Here is a 26,850-nt window from a genome sequence, read left to right as displayed (position 1 = left end):
ACACTTTGGCTATTAATATTTATTTAAGAATTTTTGTGAGAATATATGTATTTTCAAACATTTTAAGTATAAACCAATGAACAGAATTGCTGAATCATAGTATTCTCTGTTCTCATAGACAATAGTTAATCTATTTTTTTTTTTACCATTTTGAGAAATGTTAAACTCTTTAACATTAAACTGTTTTCCAAAGTGGTTGCATCATTTACAATTTCTCTAGGAATGTGCAAGGTTCCAATTTCCATAAATCTTCCCCAATACTTGTCATAGTTTTTCTTTTCCCTTTTTTTAAAATTTTAGTCATCCAAGTTGGTGTCAAGTGCTAGGACACTGTGCTTTTGGTTTGCATTTCCCTAATGACTAGTATTATACTGAGTCTCTTCATGTGCTCATTGACCATTTGCTTATCTCCTTTTCTTCTTCTTTTTTTTTAAGATTTTATTTATTTACCCATGAGAGACACAGAGACACAGCGAGACAGAGAGGCAGAGACACAAGCAGAGGGAGAAGCAGGCTCCATGCAGGAAGCCCGATGTGGGACTCAATCCTGGGTCTCCAGGATCACGCCCTGGGCTGAAGGCGGTGCTAAACCGCTGAGCCACCTGAGATGCCCCTGTTTTTTCTTTTTATTTTGGTTATTTGTTGTTTTATTATTGTTTTGTGTTTTTATATATTCTTGGTATAAGTCTCTTGCTAGATATGTGTTTTCATTGTTGTTGTGTCCTTTGGAATGGTCTCTTTTACTTCCCTTAATATTCTATTAATATGGAGTTTTGCATTGATTAGAATTCTATTCCTTTTTAGAGATGTATTTATTTTAGAGAGAGAGGGAGAGAGAGCAGGGTAATGGGCAGAGGGAGAGGGAGAGAATCTCCAGCAGACTCCCCACTGAACATGGAGCCCAATGCAGGGCTTAATCTCACAAACCCGAGATCATGACCTGAGACAAAGCCAAGAGTTGGAGGCTTAACAGAGTGAGCCACCCAGGCACCTCAGAATTCCTATGTAAATCAATCTTGCACTCTGGGGATAAATCTCATGTAGTAATTTTGTTTAATCCTTTTAAAATGTTTCTGGATTCTGTTTGCTAGTATTTTTGAGGATTTTTGTGCCTACATTCAGAACAGATAACATAGTACATTTTTAATTATTTTAAAGCACTTTAGAAATGCAAAGTAATATATACTTTAATGCAGAAACCATCTTGTTTCTAAAGATAATTGAATCATGAAGATATGTGAGCTCTAAATAATTATAAGACCTGCCAAATATAATAATTAGAAGATCAGCCACATGAGATTGAGGTAATGTATATAATATTTGGTATAACTTCCATATTAAGTGCATCATTAAACTCGAAAAAAATAAAGAATCTTGTGTACTAAGATGATAATTACTATGGACAAAGATTGATTAAAAAAACAAGAAGTATAAAGTATAAAGAAATAATAGGTCCAGATAATCTTACCAGTAAATTCTACAGAATTTAAGAAACAAGCAATTTCACTTTTCTAGAAATTCTCTCAAAGCCTACAAAGAGGGATTATACTACAATTGTTGAGATTTGCAAAAAAAAAAAAACACAAAAAAAACAAAAAAACCCCAAAACCCTAAAAAGTACAGAGAATAATTACAAATCATCACTCATGTAAACTAAAGCAAAAAACTAAAATATTAGTAAACTATTCTAGAAAGATATTAGAAAAAAGATCAGCTACCACGGCAAAATTAAATTTGTGCCAGGAATGCAAGGTTAGTTTACATTTAAAAATCACTTTAACATATTGTAAGTATGACAGATGGAGAGAGATAGAGATAAATAGAAAGAGAGATACATGCGTATACAGTTGACCTTTGAACAACGTGGGGTTTGGGGTACCATCTCCTGCACAGTGAAAAAATTGTATATAACTTTTGACTGCTCCAAAACTTTACTAATAGCCTACTGTTGACCAGAAGCCTTACTGAAAACATAAGCAAGTCAATTAACACATATTTTGTCTATGTATTATAAGGTTTTATTTATTTATTTATTTATTTATTTATTTATTTATTTATTTATTATTTATGATAGTCACAGAGAGAGAGAGAGAGAGAGAGGCAGAGACACAGGCAGAGGGAGAAGCAGGCTCCATGCACCGGGAGCCCGACGTGGGATTCGATCCCGGGTCTCCAGGATCGCACCCTGGGCCAAAGGCAGGTGCTAAACCGCTGCACCACCCAGGGATCCCTTGTCTATGTATAATATATTGTATTCTTACAGTAAAGTAAGCTAGAGAAAATAAAATGTTATTAAGAAAATCACAAGGAAGGGGACACCTGGGTAGCTCAGTTGGGTAAACATTTGCCTTCGGCTCAGATCATGATTCCAAGGTCTTGGGATCAAATCCCACATCAGGCTCTGCTCTGCCTGCTTCTCCCTCTCCCTCTGCTTGCCACTCCCCCTGCTTGTGTGCATGCTCTGTCTCTGTTAAATAAATAAATAAATAAACAAACAAATAAAATGAAATAAATAAAGTCCTCTTTTAAAAAAAGAAATCACAAGAGAAAATATACTTACAGTCCTATATCATTAAAAAAAAATCCACACATGAGTGGACTTGCACAGTTCAAAACCATGTTGTTCAAGGGTCAACTGTATATAATATATATAATTAAATAGTATTCATTATAAAAATTCCTGGAATATTGAAAGGATATTAATTCTAGAACACAATCTACAAAGTAATTGTACAGTAAATATCACAATAATGATGAAATGTTGAATGTATTTTGCTTAAGCATGAAAAAGGTCAAGTATAAGATCATCCATGTTAATAAAAGGTTAGAAAAAGCCTCATTTCACCCTTTATTTTTTCCACTCTTTTCTTTAAAAACAAAACAAAACAACTCATATCCTGTAGTGTCTTACAAATATAAAGTCCACCCTTTTCTTTGAAAAGAAGAAAGAAAAATCCCCTTCATGATTCAGTTTCAACCAATATCTTTCACCTCAACAGGAATACAGTAAATACTTCCTATGCCAAATTTACAAAATAAATGTTTATTTTATTTTTAATTTATTTAAGATAGTCACACACACACACACACACACACAGAGAGAGAGAGAGGCAGAGACACAGGCAGAGGGAGAAGCAGGCTCCATGCACCGGGAACCTGACGTGGGATTCGATCCCGGGTCTCCAGGATCGCGCCCTGGGCCAAAGGCAGGCGCCAAACCGCTGCGCCACCCAGGGATCCCAAAATAAATGTTTAGAACAGGTTTCATACTCTTGTACACACCATCCATTTTGTGAATATAAATAAGTTTAGAGTCAAACAAAGCAAATCACTTATAGGGGAGAAGTCATCAGCCTGATCTCCAATCTGCCAAGCTATTTTATAGATATAACACAATAGGACGCCCTACATAGTCTGGAGAAAAATAAAGGGTGACTCAAATATGATTCCTAGTCAAGATGCAATCATACTTTTTTTTTTAAATTTATTTTTTTGTAAGTTTTTTTTTTTTTTTAAATTTATGATAGTCACAGAGAGAGAGAGAGGCAGAGACATAGGCAGAGGGAGAAGCAGGCTCCATGCAGGGAGCCCGACGTGGGATTCGATCCCGGGTCTCCAGGATCGCGCCCTGGGCCAAAGGCAGGCGCCAAACCGCTGCGCCACCCAGGGATCCCAAAATAAATGTTTAGAACAGGTTTCATACTCTTGTACACACCATCCATTTTGTGAATATAAATAAGTTTAGAGTCAAACAAAGCAAATCACTTATAGGGGAGAAGTCATCAGCCTGATCTCCAATCTGCCAAGCTATTTTATAGATATAACACAATAGGACGCCCTACATAGTCTGGAGAAAAATAAAGGGTGACTCAAATATGATTCCTAGTCAAGATGCAATCATACTTTTTTTTTTAAATTTATTTTTTTGTAAGTTTTTTTTTTTTTTAAATTTATGATAGTCACAGAGAGAGAGAGAGGCAGAGACATAGGCAGAGGGAGAAGCAGGCTCCATGCAGGGAGCCCGACGTGGGATTCGATCCCGGGTCTCCAGGATCGCGCCCTGGGCCAAAGGCAGGCGCCAAACCGCTGCACCACCCAGGAATCCCACATTTTTTTTTTTTTTTAAGATATTTACAAACAGAACTCAGAGACCCCTGGAAAGGGTTTTCTTAGAAAAACAAAACAAGGGCAGCCCGGGTGGCTCAACGGTTTAGCGCCACCTTCCGCCTGATCCCGGAGACCCAGGACTGAGTCCCACGTCGGGCTCCCTGCATGGAGCCTGCTTCTCCCTCTGCCTGTGTCTCTGCCTCTCTCTCTCTATGTGTCTCTCATGAATAAATACATAAAATCTCAAAAAAAAAAAAAAGAAAAGAAAAGAATAGCAAAACAATTATGAAAGCCAGCCACCCAATAACTGAATCCAAAAAATAAATAAAAATGGAGAATCCAGGTAAAATGACACCTAATGGACTATCGACAGAATAGAATAGAAGTGGTTATAAATACTGACAATATAGGCATAACGAATGTAACGAGATGATACACTTGGGCAGAAAGGTGAGAAGAAATGAGAGCAAGAATTAACTTACCTGTCACAGCAATGGTTACCGTTGCTATGTAAAATCATAATGGCTAGCAACGAAACAGAACCAAAAAACCCTCAGAATTCATAATGTTATTTATAAGTTTCTTCTTTTAAATTTGAGACATATTTTGGAAAATATATTTCTTGTGGTGAACAAAGATTTATGTTATTAGGTACCTCTGCACTATTTAATCTTATTCCCTATTTTTAAATTTGCACATATTAGAGTTTTTAACCTTCACTGTACACCAGAGCCACCTAGAAAGCTTTTAAAAGCTGCAGATGTGCAGGCAACACCCCCACAGATTCAGTTTCAGTTGGCCTGGAGTGGGGCATCCATTTTCATTTTTTTAATTTCCCAGGTGATTGCAAAAGGGCATCCAGATTTGAAGACTCACTCTTGGTGGATGAAAAGGGAAATGAGATATCTCTCTGGACATTAGGAAAGAATTTGCAAGAATTGCACAGATCTAAGCTAAAGAAGAATTAACATTTTGAAGGAGTAGCACCACACAATGATACTTAACATGAGCCTTGGAGGTCAAACTGCTTGGATTCAAAGCCCAGTCACACACTTTCCTAGGAAAATAAATTAACCTCTCTGCCTTAGTTTTCCTGTTAATAATAGCAATAGTTACTTGATCGTGTTGCTTATTCTGAGGATTAAATAAACCATTATATGTAAAATTCTTAGTTCTTTAATTAGCATACTACAAAATACTGTGAAAATGAGTAATGGAAATCTCATTTAAAATTGAGTTAGGGAGGGATCCCTGGGTGGCGCAGCGGTTTGGCACCTGCCTTTGGCCCAGGGCGCGATCCTGGAGACCCGGGATCGAATCCCACGTCGGGCTCCCGGTGCATGGAGCCTGCTTCTCCCTCTGCCTGTGTCTCTGCCTCTCTCTCCCTCTCTCTCTGTGTGACTATCATAAATAAATAAAAATTTAAAAAAAAATTGAGTTAGGGGGATCCCTGGGTGGCGCAGCAGTTTGGCGCCTGCCCTTTGGCCCGCGGCGCGATCCTGGAGACCTGGGATCGAATCCCACGTCGGGCTCCCGGTGCATGGAGCCTGCTTCTCCCTCTGCCTGTGTCTCTGCCTCTCTCTCTCTCTCTCTCTGTGTGACTATCATAAATAAATAAAAATTTTAAAAAATTGAGTTAGGGAAGCCCTGAAGGGGAATCAAAGTAGTACCAGTCACCCCAGCCTGCATAACAAGCAGGAAAAAGGAAGTATTTTATCTCTTGCTCTTAAGAAAAAGAAGGAAGACCCTTCCCTGCCCCAGCAATAATGCATCTGTAACCAATGAAAAACCACCACATCCTCAAACTCTTGTTCCTCTCCAATGAACTTCTGTTCAAAACAACCCTCCCCAATTTCCTCCCAAACCTAATAAAAGTTGATCTTCCCCTTTTCCCCTTGTCTCTTCATACTTCCTATGGTTTGCCATAGTCTGCTTGTCCAGAATTACCATTCCTCTGCTATTCTCAAATAAATTCATTGCCTTAATAAAATAATTATTTTTAAGGTTGACAATACCAAACATCCCTCTCTCCTAATAAAAGTGGTCATTGCTTTTCTACCAATTAAAGAACTGACCTCAATTATAGTCTTCTTTCCTCGAGATACGATTTATTAAGTTACTGATAGAATTACCACTGCCCCTGATAGCATACAATTAAGGTAAATCCTTTTTTCCTTGAACCTGTCCCCAATTTACCTAGGCAATGCACAAATCCTGTCTTCCATATTATCTTTTACTGTGAGACACTCCATGATTCTCCATAATGTATGGTCTGCCTCATTGCAATGAGCATTGAAAAGATTTCCTTCAACTATTCATGTGTTCCCAGTGGTCTCTGGCTCAAAGCATTGACATTGAGTAGGTATGAACATGAAAGACAGAATGTGGTCTGGTTGTGGATGAATTTTTACATCCTTCATTTTCCAGGACACATGGATATTGACTTGGTTTGCCCTGATTTATTAAACCACACTGCTAATCCACTGGAAATGGCTTAACTTTCTGTTCTCATATTTGTTTGACTGCTTGGCATTTCTCTGAATTTAGTGTTGAGTTTCACACTAATCATGACTTCTACATATTGACTGACAGTCACATTCCCAATATAAAACATTCTAAATGTAACATTAAAATATCAAATTATACCATTTATATCATCTATGTGCATTTTAATCTTGCATCATTGACAATAAATATTTAATGCTAAGCATTAAAGGGATAATTTGGAACTTCTGGAAAAAATATAAAACTCTTTGTAAATAATGACTATTTTCTGGTTTAATAAAGTTGAAAATTAGACACATTTGAAACAACCGACATATACATATTTAAGACCTCAATACTACATTAGTTTTAAGAATACATACCATTAAAAGGCCAGTACAGTTTCCCAAATGTGTACTGAATATGGTTTTTTTTTGAATATTTTTTTTAAAGATTTTATTTATTTATTCATGAGAGACCCAGAGAGACATAGGGGTGGAGACATAGGCAAAGGCAGAAGCAGGCTCCGCGCAGGAAGCCTGATGTGGGACTCAATCCCAGGACTCTGGGATCATGACCTGAGCCAAAGGCAGACACTTAACCGCTGAGCCACCCAGGTGCCCCTGTACTGAATATTGTTTACTTTAACAAACTAGCCCATGATAAATGAAATCAAGGATACCTTTTGATAGTATATAAAAGAAAAGATAAAATATATTTATGACTGCTTCACAAGAAAAAATAGAATAAAAACTATTTTCCATTCATAAGAACTACAATTGTTACTTCATGAAAAACATGTTAAAATAAGCATCAGTTAAATAATAGTATTTTGTAGAATAAAGCTCCTTTGAACAGACAGTTCAAAATGCTCCAATTTTGGGATTTTTGTTAAAAGCACAGTCAAATGAAAGTACTTAGTCCTCTCCGAAATTAAACTCTATATTACAAAAATGGTCTGTTGCGGTTCTCAAAATCACCAGGTAATTAGAGGATGATAAAATTTCCATTAGCAATCAAATATAGCAATTAAAGAAAAGGGTCCAAAAAATAACAAACAGGATATTTTATCACAGGTATGATCTACTGAAGAAGTTGTCACAAAATTGGAAAAAGAAGGTTCATCAGTGAAAAACACTATTGTGTTAATGATAAAGAGCTTAAGTACATACAATACAAAGAGCTAGAGGGAACAAGAGGATAAGTGGTATAAGGGGAAATATACTCCCTGGCAAGCCCCCAAAAGGTCCCCTACTTATACAAAACAAGTGTTCACTTATTACATGGAAAATGCTGTTGGACTTTCACAACTCTTAGAACAAATCACCAGGTTATGAATTTTCAGACATAGGATGGGTAACTCTTTTTATTCGTGTTTTGGTTTGTTCGCTTTTTAACAGTGCCTCTGAGCAACTATCTATAGCTATGAAAGGAAACTCCCAAACTTGGACTTCCCGGCACCACATACTCTTGAACAAATTTATAGAAAGTCCAGGGTTAAGAAATCTCAGTGTCCTCTCAGCACTAAATTCAGCGTGTGCTGAACAAAAGCATGTGACCTCAGTGTACTTCGATCCATGGGCTTGCTGTGGCCACCAGACCAAATACCCATTTTATCATAGCAGTCACTGCCTTGGCCATCTCCCATGACTCTCCAAGGCCAACAGAATGAAGTCCTAAGACATTGTCTAGATATTCAAAGCCCTGGATGGCCAGTCTTCTGAACCAACTGATTCCAACTTTACCACTCCATACTCTCCTTGACAAGGAAAGCTCCCTCACTTATCACATCCTTCCTTGTTCCTACATCATTACAAAGAAATTCTAATGAGAAATATATGTCAGACTTGTCTTGACTGAGGTGGAGGTGCTGATAAAGACCTCAGCAGATATGTAACATGGAAGCCACTGCCCAACTCTCAAGAGTTTCTGGGAAAGCCATAAATAACTAAAAAATTATTTATTTGTTGCCCCATCATACTGATCAAGGACAGACTATCCATAAAGATGACTCTGAAAGCTGCCAACTGATCAGTTTACCCCCAAAATTTATAAGCAAGGTCCACTGGTCTATTTTTTGCAATGTTTTCTCCTTCATTATCAAAAAAGAATTTTACAGGGTACAGCATTCTAGGTTAGAATTTTTTTCCTCTTAATACTTTAAATACTCTACTCTCTTCCTGACTGCATGATTTCTGAGTTCAATGTAATTCTTATCTCAGTTCCTCTATACATAAGGCATTGTTCCCCATCTGGTTTCTTTCAAGATTCTTTCTTTATATTTGATTTTCTGCAATTTGAATGTAGTATTCCTAGCTATAAAGGGTTTGTTGTTGTTGTTATTGTTTTGTTTTGTTTTTTTAGCATCTATCCTGCTTGGTTATTTCCTGATCTTTCTGGATCTGTGGCTTGATTAATTTGGGGAAATTTTCAGTTACTATTATGTTACAGGAATTATTATTTAAAGGAAAGGTTTTTAAGAAATACAATTGTAAATAAATACCATCCTGTGAACTATTTAAAAGCACTAAGGAAACCACTTTTTGTGACACTATAGCTTAACTGTTTCATACTTTAGTGTGCATCAGAATCACACTAATAAAACACAGATTGCTGGGCCTCTTTCTCAAGAGTTTCTCTTTCTTTTTCTTTTTTTTTTGTGTTAAGATTTTATTTATTTATTCATGAGAGACACAGAGAGAGACAAAGACAGAAGCAGGCTCTTCACAGGGAGCCCGAGGCAGGACTCGATCCTGGAACGCCAGGATCAGGCCCTGAGCCAGACAGACGCTCAACCGCTGAGCCACCCAGGCGTCTCTCTCAAGAGTTTCTCAATCTAAAGGTTCCAGGTGCAGTCCTACCCTCCACATGTTCACATACCAGTGAACAACAAAATAGACAAAACTGTTCCTGTTAAGAAGTTCACATTCTACTGAAGAAAACAGACTCTTCATTTTGTATATATAATTTTGGGAAAATGCTATTGAGAAGAACAGAGCAAGAAAGAGAAAGATGGAAGTCTATGCTATTTTAGAGAGGGTAATGGGAAAGCTTCTCAGATAAAGTGATATTTGAGCAGGGATTTGAATGAAGTGAGAAACGGAATCATGAAGACAAACAGGAAAATAATAGTCCAAGCAGAAGGAAGCAGAGAAAAATGCAAAGGCTTTGTAAAGGCATAAGATTCAGTATATTTTTTAAAGATTTTGTTTATTTACTCATAAGACACACACACACACACAGAGGCAGAGACACACAGGCAGAGGGAGAAGCAGGCTCCATGCAGGGAGCCCAACGTGGGACTCGGGACTCGATCCCGGGTCTCCAGGATCACCCCCTGGGCTGAAGATGGCGCTAAACCGCTGAGCTACCTGGGCTGCTGGAAAATCCAGTATTTCTTTTAAAAAAGAAAAGAGGGCTAGTGCCTGTAATGTATTATTCTAAAAAATGCAGCAAACTATTTGAAACTAACTTGCATAGACCATTTTGTTGGTAAAAATAGAACCATATTACTTTACAACAAATGAATATACTAATTTCTGGTATATATACATATTTTATAGTACTTTGGTTAAGTTTTACACCACAGTAATCTAACTAATGATTTGAACTTTGTTTTTTATATATTTTTTTAATTTTTTAAAAATTTTTATTTATGATAGTCAGAGAGAGAGAGAGAGAGGCAGAGACACAGGCAGAGGGAGAAGCAGGCTCCATGCACCGGGAGCCTGACGTGGGATTCGATCCCGGGTCTCCAGGATCGCGCCCTGGGCCAAAGGCAGGCGCTAAACCGCTGCACCACCCAGGGATCCCCTGTTTTTTATATTTTTAAAAAAGCCAAATACAGTTTTATAAAATATGAATGTTATTCAGAGATTCAAGTCAAATTATTTGGATATTATCAGCACATCAATTAGAAGGTACTTAAATATTCTATGTTTATTATTGCCTAATACCAATATATCAACATATCTGTTTCAATTTTGATGTCACTATGTTTGCTGAAGTAATGCCTTCAAGTTGAGAGCAATTGTAATTGAAAGTCACATTTTAAATCACACTCTTAAATCCTCTTACTTCTAAAGTTTAAATTCTGAGGGTTTAGTATAAAAAATAAATTTAATGACTTAAACACAACCCCTTCTGAACGTAAGAGGTCTGTATGTACTTGGAAGAGGGGGACTGAATTTAAGCCATAGAAACAACCAATATGCACACTGTCATCCACCTCACTATAATCAGTGGTTATGATGGAGGGAAAAAATACACTAAACAGAAAATTGGAACTTAAAAAAGAAAAAAAATCCTGAAAGATCTTAGGGTGGAAATTTATAGAGCCTCATTCCACAAGGAAAGAACGAGGCAGTGGCCACCCAAACACTGAATGGGTCTCTCTAGGAACACCCACTTATCTCAATATTTGGACCTAATATGACCAACCTCCCCCCAAATTCATGAAGCATTATTGCACTCAGTGATTTCCAACATGACTGTCACAATGACATGTAAGACGTTTTCTGGTCAAATTTCACTTGATATCAACTAAGGACATACAAGGTTTGAGCACTGTCACCTAAATTTAATACTTTATAGAGCTGAAAATGCCAACAATGATATGAAGGCTATCTTTTGTAGAGCATCTCTACATAATTTTTATCATTTCTTCTTCAAAATATATTAAAGAAGCATCTTTTATTATTTCCATCTACATGTAAGGAAACTGATCTTGAAGATGTTAAGAGATCCCGTTTGCAGAAAAAAGTAAGGCCTGGAATCCATGGGTTCTGAGTCCAATTCTACATTGTCACACCAAAATCGGTAATAATTTATTTAAAGAAAAAAATGCTCACCTTTGTGACAGTTTTTCCATATAATATGTCGGGCATTCTCATAATTTGTGTTCATCCAATTAAGTAGAATCCTTTCAGGATTAGAATATATGTTGCTGGATGAAAAACAAGGATTGACTTTTGGAGAATTTTGCACAGGTATTGGGGGCAGATTATTGCTGCAGTGTGGTACAACCCGGGATAGTACCAGAACCTGAAATTGAGAAAAAAGGAGAACCCTTACTAGACCTGAATGGCAAAATTAAAAATTAGTATTTGAAGACTAAATAAAGCAAGTCATCAATATTTTCTGGTTAATTACATCCAATATAAAAGCAAAATAAATCAGAAGACCCCCTATAAAAAAGATGAAAGTCAGGACACATGCAATAACAACTCACCTATCGAAATCTCAGCTATGTTTGAAATCCTCGTGGAGGTGGGCCAGCAAGTACATAATGCATATGTAAACAATCTGAGCTGCAATCTGTGAAGTCTCAGAGTCTGTAAGCTTACTTTCTCCCACTTAGTTCATAAAAACCTGTTTGTGCACTTTAAGTCAGTGCCTATTTGGTTTTTTTTTATAGAAAAGTTTTGTAAGTTGGATATCTAGTCTTTTAGGCTACAACAAATGACAATAGGAAAAAATAGGACGGTGATGAAAAGCGAAAGAGAATAGACATATGACAAGAGAATAAAGACACAAACTATTAAAAGCTAAAAAATAATTCAATTGTCCGAGCCCCATTTAGAGAAGAAATAAGCCTGTAGAGAGTCCTGTGGTAACTACTGCACAGGATGCTGAGGCAATACGAATGTTTCAAACATAAATTGCATTCTAGCTAAGAGGTCAGAAGGTCTACATCTATTCTTTCATTCAATTATGACGTACTGAGTGCATGATATGAAGCCAGTTACTGTGCTTGGAAATAGGAACATGACAGTGAAACAATGCAATCCCTAGCTCAAGTATATTTAGAAAGATACTTAATCTGAAATGGTGGATTTTCAAAATATTTTAAAAGGGAAAGCGTAAGAGGTAGAACAACAATTTAAAACATGCTATTAAAACTAATTCCTTTTCCAGAGTTCCCAAGAACAAGGTCATACCATGTCTCCATTTGTCAGTGTTTCTGCCTCATCTAAAATTCAAGCTGTTGTTCTACCAGGAAATGACTCTTATATTTTTGGACTATGTTTAAAGAAAATAATATTTTAGAAGTAATGATTGGTCTCATAATGAATAAATGGAATAGTAATGAGAAAATGTCAAGTACTTCCCCATCAAAAAACTGAATACCAAATAGATCAAGACATGAGGTGAAACTTTAATTTTGCTAATCTGTTACAATTTCACAGAATGTTCTAAACTGTGTATAAATTATTCTAGTAAATCTTAACTCAAAATGTAGCTCAAAAAGGCACAATTAATTTAAGTAGGGGAATTAGAAAATGTCAGACCAGATTTAATTTGTAGAAGTTTACCTTTTCTTTGATCTAATAGAAGAATATAAGAAACATTGCTCAAACATACCATAAATGTTTATCACACCAAAATTTATTGCAGTCACTTAAGTCTAAATATTATCAAGATCACAAATTTGTTGTAAAGGAAATATAATTTAAGTCCACAGAGTAAGAATTACAAAAACAACAATAATTTTAATAGGCAAATAGAGAAAGAAAATTTAAAAAGAAGCATTCAAGTTTGCTCATCAATAGCCCCTACCAAAGAGGACAACCTGGATGTGATATGTGATACATAAGCTTCAGTTAAGACAGGAGATAGAGGAAAAGCACCAAGAGAAGACTGAATCTACAGGGGAGTTTCCTGGTGGTGGAAGGCACAGCAGCAATCTGACCTCAGCTCTAAGGCACAGCACACGCCATCCACAGGGATCAATCACTACAGGGGTTCCAGGAAACCCAGGATGCACCTGTTCCTGATTTAAAGATAAAGCCCTGCAGGTCCAGAGATCTGTTTCCCCTTGTCTTCTCACTCCCATTACCCATAGCAGCCCCGGCTCCTTAATCATCTCTTTATCAGATCTCCTTCCCTCTCAGCCTATATGCTAGTTTTTCTCAGAAGATCCATCATCACTACTTCAAAGAGCAAATGGATGACATCTTAAATGAAAACACTGCAGTGTCCTACCACTTGTCCAAAAGTTCTTGCATCGACACTCACTTTTCTTCCTTCTCTATAACCACAATGGATGAGCTATCCCTTCTCTTGCATTAGATACCAAATCTACTCATCATCTTTGGCATAGTTCTGCATCAGTTGTCTTTTTTTTAGCTTTTAGATCCTTAACTCCTCCCTTCTTACCAGTTCCTTTTTAGTAATACCAAAACATGCCCACTTAAACTCAGCTTTTAGAGAGCTCTCCCAAACTTGGCTTCTCCCTGATTCTTTTATCTGTTCCCTCTACCAGTTATAACTCATGAAAGAGTTTTCTACCCTACTGTCTCCACATTTATTCCTTTTGCTCATCAAACCAAAGTCCATCTAATAACCTTCCCCCAATTAATCATTTCAGGCATTCACCCTGAAAGTGCCTTTGGCATCTTTGTTGTCCAATACAACAGACAATTTTATCTATCTATATATCTATTTATTTATTTTTAGATGCAAAGAATTTTAATTAAATTAGCATAGTTAAGACTAAAAAGATAAAGTGGACACTGCCAGCTTATCTTCAGCCATTGCCTTTAACAGGCTAGGGAATACAGCTTAAAACACAGCTGAGTCTCGCTGTTCTGAGACAGTGAAGGGATTTCCTCAGTATTTAAATATATTAATATGACCGTTATATAAATCTAAATATAAAACCAATCTATAAATTTGGAGGTGGCATTTACCATCTCTGTGAAAATCTACACATCCCTAATCAATTCTAATCATATTTTTTAGAATGGGAAAACAGTGACAGCACTTGCTAAACCAGAATTACTATCAAAGTTCAAAAAACTGATCATATTCATTTAACCACAAGCCAATCTTATTTAAATCAGGACTGTCCAAGAGAAACATTCTATCAGCCACTCATGATCTGAATTCTGGTCAATGAGATCAATTTAGATATGGTACACATAAAAAAAGTCATGACACATTTTTGTTTTGTAATAAATAAGGTGATGGCCAACTATTACTCCTTAGTAGCTTTTTTTTTGAGATAAGCTATTAAGTCTGCTCTTTCCCCTGTCTTCTTAATGCCAGCAAAGATCATTTTTGTTCCAGGGATGTACTTCTTGGGATTCTCCAAATACTCCATCAGGGTCTCCTTTCCCCAGGTGATGCCTTTGTTCTTGTTGGCACCCGTGTAAGAAAATCCAGGGGGCTGACCAATCTTTCGCCCAAATAAACCATGGAGGTTTGGCCCAGTCTTGTGCTTGCCTCCCTTCCACAGTATGGCACTGGGGGCACACTTCTGAACAAAAATTTTCTTGCCCTTCTCAACATCACCCATTTTTGAGTAGCTTTTCTGTCACGCATGAAACGAAGAAGCCCATTTGCAAGTTGGACGTCCTGCTCTCTAACCAACAGACAATTTTAAATCAATATCTTAAGCAACCTCTCAATTTCATCTGATAACACATCCTTCCTCAAAGATTTTCTTCCCTCCTTGTTCATGATACCATAAAGTATTACTGCTATCTTTTTGCCTATTTCAAGCTCATTTTGCAGGATTCTCTTTCCTTACCTATTTAAATACTGGGTTTTAAAATAGATATTGTGTTCCTAACCAATGATATCTTTTCTTTAAACTTTATAGGTCTGTTTCTCCCAATTTTATCTCCCAGAGACCACTAAATATGCATTAAGAAACCACAAAGACCACCAATTGTTGTAATTAAAAAATGAAGATTCAACAGGATATTTAGAACATTATATTAGTAGTAAAATGAGAATAAGTATAGCTTCATATCAGTGAGATGAATGATATTGTTACAATCTCTATCAAGGTATTTATATCTACCTAGATGATTAATGTATTGAGCTATATCACTTTATATATTCAGTAATCTCTTTTCTTACTATGTCCACCAAATGAGAAAATCCTATCTCATAATTACAGGTTAACAGAATAGATGCTCAGTTTGATTGTTATGGATAGTGAGGCCCAACATGAAGCCAGAAATTACGGAGATATCTTTTTATTAAAGTCTACTTCATCTTCTTTCAAATACCAACTAAATGCTAAGCTGGTTCATGATCAAATCACACTGAAAAGCCAAAAGTAAAAACACTCAACTCAGGAAATAGCATTAAAGATAATAGTACTCTACTTTTCAGTGGCATTCATCTTTGGGAAAAGTTTCTTCAGCTTCCACTGTCAGGAGCTCAATAACTTATACAGTATCTTTGTGGAAATTAGAAAGTGGCACACTCTCTGAGAAATTGTTGTCCTGATGGTATCCTTATTTAAAGTAAAAGCCCCCCTCCCCTTAATTGTTGAGACACAGCTTCCAATAGTGTCCATAGCCTTAATGAGCAGCATGTAGGCTGGATTTCAGCTCCCAATTATCAACTCAGCTGTGCAGAAACTACATGATCATATTCAGATTATCTGTCAATTCAACAGTTCAATACATTTTTTCTCCAACTAATCTTGGGAAAAAGCCAAACTTTTGATGCTTTAGTGATTTGTACGACCTTAAAAATAATGATATTCAAATCTTATAGGTATATGTCCAAGACATGAAAGCATCATGTGATGCATCATTTGAACTAGCCACTTAAAATAATGAAAATGATAAATGCAGAAAAACATCAGTGCTAGGAAGATACTGTATTTCATCTCACTATTGTTGGAAAAATGCATGTGAGAGTGACCTTCCTTTCATAATCAGGACATCTCAAAATTGGAAATAAAGACCTTGAATTTACAGAGATCACGAAGCAATTAGGTAACTCAGTAGCCTTAGATTGACAGTACTTAAAATTTTTCTATTTCCTTTAACAATGAATTCACAACAGAAACATATTTTTAATGACTTATATTTCCCTATGAGTAAGGGTTCATTTGCAACACCCTTTCTTGTGACCAATGGCTAATCGTCTATTAATATGTACCACCAACTGATTTTCTCCCAGTTACATTATAAATTAATCTTAAATTAATGACAAAGAATCATTCCTCCAAGAGCATGGGCTTTCACTGATAGAGAATAAAACATCATCATATATTTCTTTCTTTTGCATATATTTATCACACATGCAAATGTGTTCACACATTGCCTTATATTCAACCAAAGTAGGCAATATTTGCTATTACATGTGAGAATAATTGTGTTTCCATGTTGCATGCCACTGATATTGTGGCACATCCTACAGAGCCATTTAATAAAAGAATTTCATAATTTTTACTTTTCAACCATGTTTTATTGAAGCTCATTTTAAATATTCCACACAGGGGCACTTCAGTGGCATAGTTAGTTAAGTGTCTGACTCTTAGTTTTGGCTCAGGTCATGATCTCAGGGTCGTTAAATTGAGCCCCCATCAGGTCCTGCACTCAGTGTGCAGTCTGCTGGAGATTCTCTCTCTCCCTCTTCCTCTCCCTCTGCCCCTCTCCCCCACACTTTCTTTCTAAAATAAATAAATAAACGTTTAAAAATAAATAAATATTCCTCACAAATATCCCTTGTACTATCTTTGCTTGTCTTCTATAGGGACATGAAATTCTAAATAATGCCTGAGTATAACTGGTATCTTATCTACCTTTAACAACAAATACTCTAATTTTATAGTATTTTGAATTCGTTTGGGGAAAATGTGTTTAAATTAACCATAAAGATCACTGTTCTTTGTTTAGAAATATCAAAATATTTGACCCAATTGTGCCACTATTAAAAAAAAAACACAACAACTTTATGGCAGACAATACACAGGGAACAAATGAATAAACAGTTTACCTAAACTTATTATTCAGATATTTATTATTGATCATCTTTTTCTTGTCTAGATTCTTCAGTAAAAATATCACATTCACTTCTTTCAGCACAGATTCATCCTTTATATCCACATGAGAGCCCTATTTATATTTACACTTAAAACAGCATTGAGAATTTGAGTGTTTCTGTTATTGTTTTCAATTTCTCTTGTGCTTCAATGACCCATTTTTTAGCCATCAATATATTTTTGTGAATTGGGAATATAATGCAAGAAAACAGCAACAATTAAACATGAAAATTTAACAAGCAAAAGTAACCAAATGACACAAAATCAAATTGGGTGAGTCAAGTTGTATACTATTATTCAAACTTTTAGCCAAGAAGAACTGACAAAGGCAATCCTGGAGTACATGCATGACCTCTAGGAATGAGAAAATGAAAATTTAAAGGAATTTGTGTGAAAATCACCATCTATTTATCCAACCTGTGAAACTCATCTCAACAACATTGTTTGCTTTTGCAGGAGAAGTTGCCAATCTGCTTCTGATTTAATAGAGATTCTAGAGCTACCTAGGCTTTGGACACAAGACATGGAGAAACACAGCTCAGCAAATGATCTAACTGGGCACTTTTATCTATTCCTATGACTTTATATGGAATCAATGAAGAATCCCAGATCTGTGCTGCCACCCAGATCTCTTTCCTGACTGAAGGATATACCCACCTGGTAATGATACAGGGTAGCATAATACAGCATAACCAAAATTATTTTTTTATGCTTTCTTGCCCTATCTCATCCTCTATTCTCAACAAAATCCTGTTATTATCCCTTGTCTTACCATTTCAGTGACTGGGATCAAATTCCATTCAGTCACTCCAGTAAGACCCACTGTCGTCTTTTACCTCTCTGTTTCCTTCACCCATCAAGATCTAATGATTCACCAAGTCCTACTGAGACTGAGTTCTATTCCTAATATTTACAAAAGCTGCTCCTTTCTCATCTCTCCCACTACCATCAGTATTCCCAGTACCAGGCACTTAATTACACCCCCAAACAGTTTCCACACTGTACCAGAGTGATCTCTCTAGGATGCAAAGTGGATTATGTCAGCCTCTGTTTAAAATCCTTTAGGAGCTCAGTACTCTGACCCTGGGCTAAAGTCTATGAAATCCAGATTCCTTGGTTTGGCTTATAAAGCCAATTATGATCTAATTTGTGACTGGGATCACAGTCTATCCCTCCTACCCCCAGCCATTGTGTGCTTCTTCCTCAGAATCAAACATATCTAACCTCAGGCATTTCCACATTTAATTCCCTTTGCCTTGACAAATGTTGCTGTCTTGCTCCCCAACAAAATTCATCTACAATGTCCTTACAAATTGTACACACACACTCTCTCTCTCACCTATGCTCCAACCCTTTACCCTGCCTGGAAAACTCCTAGTCATTTTTCAGGGTCAGGTTAAATTGTTAAATTGTTTTTTTTTTTTTTCCTAGGAACCTTCCCCAAGGCACAGGAAAGGTAGGTTCCTCTCTATGTGCACTGACCCTTAGTTATTTGGGCTTACCTCATCATAGCAGTTTCATCATTCCTTGTAATTATATATGAATAGTTACTTATATACTTCAGGACACAAAATCCTAGAAGAGACAGACTATATCAAGTGTACCCCTAGAGCTTAGTACAGTGCCTGCACCATAATAGTTGTTAACTGATGTATTCAACAAGTATTTGTTAAGCATATACTATGTAGCTGACACACTATCAAATTCTTAGTTTACAAGTAACATTTGGTTTTCAAATTCACAGACTTATAGGTTGGGAAAGATAAATTATTATTATTATTATTTAATAATTATATAAATTATTATTATTATTTATTATCCCTAAACATATCTATCAATGCATGCATTGATAAATGAATGAATAAGAGAATAAAGCTCACAAACTGAAATTAGGACTAGTTTGTCCATAAAGTAGGGCATTTTCTGCCCTTCTGTTTTAGAGTTGCTCCTTTTTCTTAGCAGGCAACATTACAGATGATACAGACTGGAGTTAAAAAAGCAGAAAAGAAAAGGTCTTTCCCCAAATCTAAGTTTGGCTGAGAATCACAAATATCCTCATACATCCTTCAGGGAATTACTCAAGAAAAAACATGATTTCTCCCCTTGACATCTTGCAAAAAAGGCAGGGCAGGCTGATGGAAGAAGAAGAGGAAAGGAGTAAGAATCATGCAGCAGAAGGAATTCTCTACAGGGTAGGCTGGGTAGCTGACTGCAGTGGAGGCTTTTGGCTACCAGACAGCAGCGAGAGAGCCTTGGTTTCTGTGCCCCAGCAGAGAACAAAGAAGAGATAAGCTTTATCTACATGACATGGTTTTATATGGCTAAAATCAGGTGATCTGGGAAGACAGTATGTATGCCTGTGGACCTTTGTTTTCCTCATCTCAAAACTGGAGATTAGGGATGCCTCGGTGGCTCAATGGTTAAGTGTCTGCCTTCAGCTCAAGGTGTGATCCAGGGACTCAAGGATGGAGTCCCGCATCAATTTGGCTCCCTATAGGGAGCCTGTTTCTCCCTCTGCCTATGTCTCTGACTCTCTCTGTACCTCTCATGAAAAAATAAATAAAATCTTAAAAAAAAAACAAGATTATTGCTTGTGAAGAGTAAACAGGCTCACATTTAAAAAGCCTCTCGTGACAAAGAGTCTGACATAAACTATATAGTATTTAATTATTAGTCTTGTCCTTTCCTTTCAGTGACTAATTGCTACTTCTCTTTAATTTCTCCCTCATTTTAACACCCTTGTCCCACAGCTCACCTTACCTGTGGTTTCACCCTGCAAAGACAGAGCAAGAGCCTCCACTGGTCTTAGTGGGGAAGCTCTGCGGTGCCACAGTTAGAAGCCTAGAAAATAATTCTCGGGACTGAAGTCAGCACTTTTTTATGCAAAAAAAGGCGCATGATGTCGAAGGAATAATTTATGCTATGTTAATCTACCTACACATGCAACTTGGCATGAAGTTAACTGGAGAGTTTCATCAAAACCTGGTCTCGTCTACTGGTGGATGATTTCTAGTAAATATCTCTCCAGAATAATATTTATAGCAAGAGTCTAGTGTGTAGTAGAGGTAGAAACCATAATTTTCACTATTATCCATTCTTTAACCCTTCCTTTTAGTACCAGAATATGACCATTGATATCTATTTTAGGAACTACATTTCTCAACATCCCCTGCAGCTAGGTACAATCATATGACTAAACTCTACCCAAAGGAAATGACTCAACTTTTAGGTGACATCCTTAAATGGTATTTACTTTTCCTCCACTACTCCTTGATGTGTTCTTTCTTGTTCTGAGAAACTGTCCTAGAGATGAAAGCCCAGTACTGAGGCTGGAAGACACACCCTGCTGTCTCTAAACCACCTTTTTCTCAACAGTTTCATGAGGAAGAAAAATAAAAACTCTATCTTATTGGAGCCACTATGTTTCTGAATTCTTTAATTGGCAGTATCACCTATACCTTAACTAATACACTATTCAGGTACATCAACCAAAACAACCAGCAGTGAATAAGAGTGGAGATGTTACCTTGTATATCTGAAGGAATACATCTGTCCATGACCGTTTACTCCAGGCTTCAAACTGACTCATATCTATAACAATATAATGCTTTTCCTTAGGTATACAGGAACATGCAGGCAAGGTATTAGTGGAAGAATTTAAGGAAAAAATATTACAATGTTAATTAAAATGCAATGCAAATATAAGTTCAAAATTGTAACTACTTAGCATATAAGGTCTTTCTTTCTTTCTTTCTTTCTTTCTTTTTCTTTCTTTCTTTCTTTCTTTCTTCTCTTTTTACAAAGTTTTGCATGCCCTATCTATACATTCATCAGGATCTCTAATTCCTCATGCACCGGTAACAGAAACCATCAACAGAGGTAACTTTTTGGAATGCATAGCCCCTTACTGAGGTTATAGATTTATCCACTCAATGTATCTACTAGCTTATTTGGTGACAGAAGTGGCAGAATGAGATGCAAAGTTATTCTGAACTCTGAGCCTGAAAAAGAAACACATCCTTTGGATAAGCCACTGTAACTCAGCAGAGTGTCAAAGGACAGGTCCCTGGTGGCACCTGGGTGGCTCAGTTGGTTGACCATCTGACTCTTGATTTTGGCTCAGGTCATGGGGTGGAGCCCCACATCAAGTTCTGTACTCAGCAGGGAGTTGCTTGAGAGTCTCTTTCTCCCTCTCCCTTTTCTTCTTCCCCCTCCACCCCACCAAATAAATAAATACATCTTAAAAAAAAAAAAAAGACAAGCCCTGGTTCTCCTGCTTGCATCATGTGTTGAGTATAGTAACAGAGCCACAACTAAAGTAGAGTTGCTTCAAAGCCTGCAGGCTCCTCCAAGAAATTCCCCTTTTCAATAGGTTTCCATAAAATGAACTTTATACTTTGAAAATAACTAGACATGTCTTGCTCAATTCCTGCCTATTCTCACCTTTAACTAAGGAAGGGAAGTGGCAAGTTGTGGGGAAATTAAATTTGTATTTTCCTTGGAAGATACATATTCTAAAAATTTAAGAAAACATTTACATAAGCACACACAATTCATTTCTAGATCCCCTAAAAGAAGCAATTACTTATATATTTAAGAAAGCCATATATTAATTTCTGCATAGCATAGGGGCCAAGGGCAGGCTAGGTGGGTCACTTTGGCACAAATATTGAATTTGAAGGAATTTAGGACAGGTACCCTCAAAACATACCACTTTGGCATATTGACTATTTTCAGCTGAAGGCAACTGAGACACTCTGGGCTCAAGAGAAACTTTTGCCTCTCCCTTAACTCACAGAAGAATTTAAATTGGTGGTGGTGGTGGTTCTCTTATTCTTTCCCAGAATAAGGGTTGTTAGCAGAGATAGATTTTACCTGAGTGACCCATCTGTATGGCAGGGCAAACATCTAATTACCAAACATCTACTCTTCTTAGCATCTGGTGAGGTGCGTTCCTTCCCTTTGAAATCCCAGACCCCTACCCCTTCTCCTTAGTTCAGAATGACACATATATACCTCATTTTGTCTTTGGAATTTCCATGTCTGTGTGGATTCCCCTTACATTTGCTATTAAATTTGATTTTCTCCTGCTAATCTGTTTCATGTCAATTTTATTCTTTGTCTAGCTAGAAGAACCTTGAAGGGGACAGGATATCCTTGCTCCTCAACAATAGGAACTCCACAAAGATTTTTAGACAGATATAAAAATGTGTGTATATGTCTGTGTGTATATATACATATATGTATATATATATATACATATATACACATTTAAATATTTATACACACACATAAATAAGCTGTCCAGAGAGGCATAATCCATAAAACATTTCATAAATAAAAATATCAGTATTTTAAAATGAAATCTTCTAACAAAGACCAAAGAACAGTCAATTCAATAACTGTGCAGATTGTTCCCTAGAAATTGTATTGCCTTACTGTAATTTCAATCCACTTTTTATAATCTTCTGGTTCAAGCAGAAATTCTGGCAGTACATGAGAAATACATGCTCCTTGAGCACTAAAATAAAAAAAGAAAAATCCAAATTATCAAAGTATAATACAGTTTGCATACCACCTGCATTTGAACTTTATTTCAATATCATAGTTTATATGTGTATTGTATTTTAATTTTTAAATTTAAAATTTATACAATTAGCTTTAATCCTTCCCTTAACAATAAAATGTGCATATGATGTTTCCTTTAGAGAATTAATAATAAGAAAGAACTTACTAAGTGCCTACAACCAGCCACATCTATCCTTATATGATAATGGAATAGAGAGTTATAGGACTTGGCTAACCATTTTATTGTTGCATAACATTATAAAATTGGAAAATATCTGGAAAAAGTTTGAATACAATAAAGCATCTAACAGACCATTAGTCACCCAATGCTCAGTGAATGCCACAACACATACCTGAATACAGAAAACCCCCAATATAACATAATCCATCACCTATTTTCTTTGATTATACAAATTTGTAGTAGTACATCTGTTGCAGCACATACATATTTATATTACTTTATACATTTAAAAGCATATATATGAATATATATAATTCATCACATTTAAGATTATAGTTTTTTAGTTGGCATATTTCTTGAAATATTTTTTAAAGATTTATTGATTTGAGAGAGAAAGAGAGAGTGTGAGTGGGGGGTGAGAGGTAAGAGAGAGAGACAGAAAGAGAGAATCTTAAGCAGGCTCCACACTGAGTGCAGAGCCTGACACAGAACTCCATCTCATGACTCTGAGTTCATGACCTGAGTTGAAATCAAGAATTGATTGCTCAACTGATTGAGCCAATATTGAGAAATATTTTTATTCAAAGTCTTTATATGCACACCTATCACCACTAGAGCTACTTTCACAGAGTTTAACCCAGTTTTGGCAGGAGTGTTTCCTAGCAGGGATTTAAACATTTAGTTCTAACTCATTTGGTGAGCATAGAATGCCACACACCATAAGCACTTATCAGAGAATGCCATATATAGTACTCAACTCTGTAGACATTTTGCAGTCCTATCACTACTGAAAAAATGGGGAAAAGGAAAGGCAGAAAAAAGCCTCTAGATAATTCTGAAAGCTCAAACCTGGAAGGTAGCATAGTGAATGAGAAGAAAGGGTAAAAGGAGAGACCAGAGTTCTAGAATTGTTAAGTTTGACTTGGCCATGGGCCAGTGGAAGCTGGTAGAAGAAATTATGCTGCATACATAAAGCTCCTTTGTTTGAAGGTCAAACATCATCCCTTCTCTTTGATTTTCAGGCATTTCCCATCTGCATCTATATTACTCCTATGAATCTTCACTACACTGGAATTATTATAGATTTAAATAATATCTAATTTTAATGGAACACTATTCCTTAGCAGGAGTAGCTGACCTAAAGCATATTTAAGAACTCAAATGATATGATGGTCCATTAGGTTGAAATCTTAGAGGTAAAACAAAGACAGCTCAGAGACATATATAGCAGCTGGAATACTTCCTTGCATCCAAAACAAATATGGGATTTCAGAAGGAAATAATCACTTCTATTAAATGCTACTGAAAGCCTAAGAAAAATTATCAGGGAAGCATTAAACTGAAAGCTTCTTGAAGATGGCGACCGTGTGATATTCATTTGAGTATTCCATAGTGGCCAGCAGAGGATAGGCCCTCAGCAAAATGTTGAGAATGGAGAATGAATTTTTTGCATTATTAAAGACAATAGGCTCCAAATGGAGTCACTTATGCTAAGCTCCATGTCACCAAAGTGAGATTTAACTTCATTATGATTTTGGCTCTCCCAGAAATGGAATCTTAAACCAGTCAATCAGGAATCCCCTGAGCAGCATTAGTTAGGTAGTCTGCCTGACAGACCCCTACCATCCCTCCTAGAGAAAGTAACTGCAATAACCAATCTGCTTTTGTGCTGTAGGAATAGAAAACTTTTCCCTCTTTACCTTCTAGGTTTTTTTGCTAGTCCAATAATCAAATTGACATAAGATACATTAAGAGGGGAAAAAAACCCTCAGATTTAATTACATACCTAGGAGAGCACCACAGAGACGCAAAGACTGAGAGGCAGTCAGACAGCTGAAGGTAAGGAGAAGGGGGTAGGGCCTGGGTCTTCAAAGGGGAGGAAGACAATTCACAGGAATACTAGAAGAGCAAATGTTTGGTAAACAATCATTTGCCATGCCAGGTAGTAAAGTCTGATATAAAAAGTTATCTCTGGTAATCGTTCTCTTCCTGGTACAGGCCCTCTGTAAATGCTTGCAGGCAGTTAAGGGAGAGGTAAAAAGCTTTTCATGAGTCTGCTGGGACTCAGTGGCCTTCAGCTCAAAATAATCCCCATGCCAAAGTGGCACATTTTGGGACAGCATATGCTGCTTCCCCATATTGTAAGTACGACTTCCTTGTTCTTGCTTCTTTCTGCCTATAAAATCTCTTGCCTTGTACAGCTCTTCAGCTTCCCTCTGTCTGCTAGATTGGATGCTGTCCAACTCATGAATTCCAAAATAAGACTGATAAGAGCTTTAAAATTTACTCAGGTGTATTTTGTTCTTTCACAGCATTTTACCGACACTATTATGAAGTGAAGGGTAGCAGAATATTCCATCCCAAAATATACCTCTTTGGCATGCCAATTATTTGGAGAATCTGCAGAAAAGGAGAGGCTCTAAAAACAGGGTAGAAGTCACCCTTTTGTAAGGGAAAACACACATTTATTTTAAAAATTTACATTAGAAAAGGGGCCCCCACCAGGAAGAGATCTATTGTGAGGAGATAACTTTTTCACCTTAGAGATTTATCTGTGTGACAGGGTAATCTTTGTGTAACAAATATTTCCTCCTCTCACCATTCCTGGATGACCTCCTCCCCCTCTTGGCCCCCTTCTCTCTTTAAAGCCCTAGGCTTCTACCCTTTTCCATAGCTCAGAATGGTATAGAAGCCTCATCTTTGGCTGACTTTTGAGTCTCAAATCTTTGTGGTGCCACTGTACTTACATACATAATCAAATTCTTTTCCTCCTGTCCTTTTACTATGGCGGGGGCGGGGGGTGTGTGTGGGGAGGTTGGTCTCATCCAAGAACCTAGAAGGGTACAGGAGAAATTACTTTTCCTCTCCTACATGAGACTTGTCTTCTTTTCATTTTGAATATATCTCAAGACCTAACTTCATCAGTCCCTAAGACAGTATTTATGATTGTCTTTATCAATAGATTTTATTATGTCTGCTCAGTAGTTTTATAGAGTGTTGAGTTGCCTAACTGATTTAATCACACTTTTAAAATCTAGGTTTTCCATTTGAATATTTCTTCCAGGTTTACACTAAGTAGAACATAATAAAATTAGATGTAATGAGTTATTAAATTCTCAATTTGATCTCTAAAGATTTTTGAATTTCTCATTTATTGTACAAAATCAATATAATTTCACTTGTATAAAAGTCCTTACCCACTGTCATCAAATTCAAATGTGAAAGCTAATAACATTTATGATTACTTTGAATTTAGTACATTTATTTGCATGATGAAACATATGCATGAATCTTAGAACAATGACTCAATTTTAAGAACCATACTGCTATACTTAAATATTGAGGAATTTTGGGGATCCCTGGGTGGCGCAGTGGTTTGGCGCCTGCCTTTGGCCCAGGGCGCGATCCTGGAGACCCGGGATCGAATCCCACGTCGGGCTCCCGGTGCATGGAGCCTGCCTCTCCCTCTGCCTGTGTCTCTGCCTCTCTCCCTCTCTCTCTCTCTCTCTCTCTCTCTCTCTCTCTCTCTCTCTCTCACTGTGTGCCTATCATAAATAAATTAAAAAAATATTTAAAAAAAATATTGAGGAATTTTATCACAGTCGACATATCCTGATAAGCATGTATTTGCTGATAAAAGAACAATAAATTTGAATGGCTTGGCATTAAGTCCAAAAATCATTCTTCCATAATTGTGTCCTCACACCATAAAATGTCA

At 36.7% G+C, this 26,850-nt stretch overlaps 2 protein-coding genes across 2 annotated transcripts in view; both read right to left on the bottom strand.

Annotated features, from left to right (window-relative positions):
* CFAP47 (cilia and flagella associated protein 47) overlaps window positions 1-26,850 on the bottom strand; it is a 491,966-nt gene that overhangs the window by 283,785 nt on the left and 181,331 nt on the right. The window contains exons 31-33 of the mRNA XM_055338249.1: window positions 22,824-22,904; window positions 20,910-21,039; window positions 11,442-11,634 (exon numbers count right to left, since the gene is read on the bottom strand). Coding sequence (XP_055194224.1) covers window positions 11,442-11,634; window positions 20,910-21,039; window positions 22,824-22,904 — 404 coding nt within the window. The remainder of the gene's footprint in view (window positions 1-11,441; window positions 11,635-20,909; window positions 21,040-22,823; window positions 22,905-26,850) is intronic.
* Window positions 14,570-14,890, bottom strand: LOC129518214 (cytochrome c-like). The gene has a single exon (XM_055338250.1). The coding sequence runs from the start codon at window positions 14,888-14,890 to the stop codon at window positions 14,570-14,572; it is 321 nt and encodes a 106-aa protein (XP_055194225.1).

The sequence above is a fragment of the Nyctereutes procyonoides genome, unplaced genomic scaffold (assembly GCF_905146905.1).
Source record: "Nyctereutes procyonoides isolate TBG_1078 unplaced genomic scaffold, NYPRO_anot_genome, whole genome shotgun sequence".
NCBI lineage: Eukaryota > Metazoa > Chordata > Mammalia > Carnivora > Canidae > Nyctereutes > Nyctereutes procyonoides.
The sequence above is the reverse complement of the archived record's forward strand: the minus strand, read 5'-3'. Positions and strand labels throughout refer to the sequence as shown.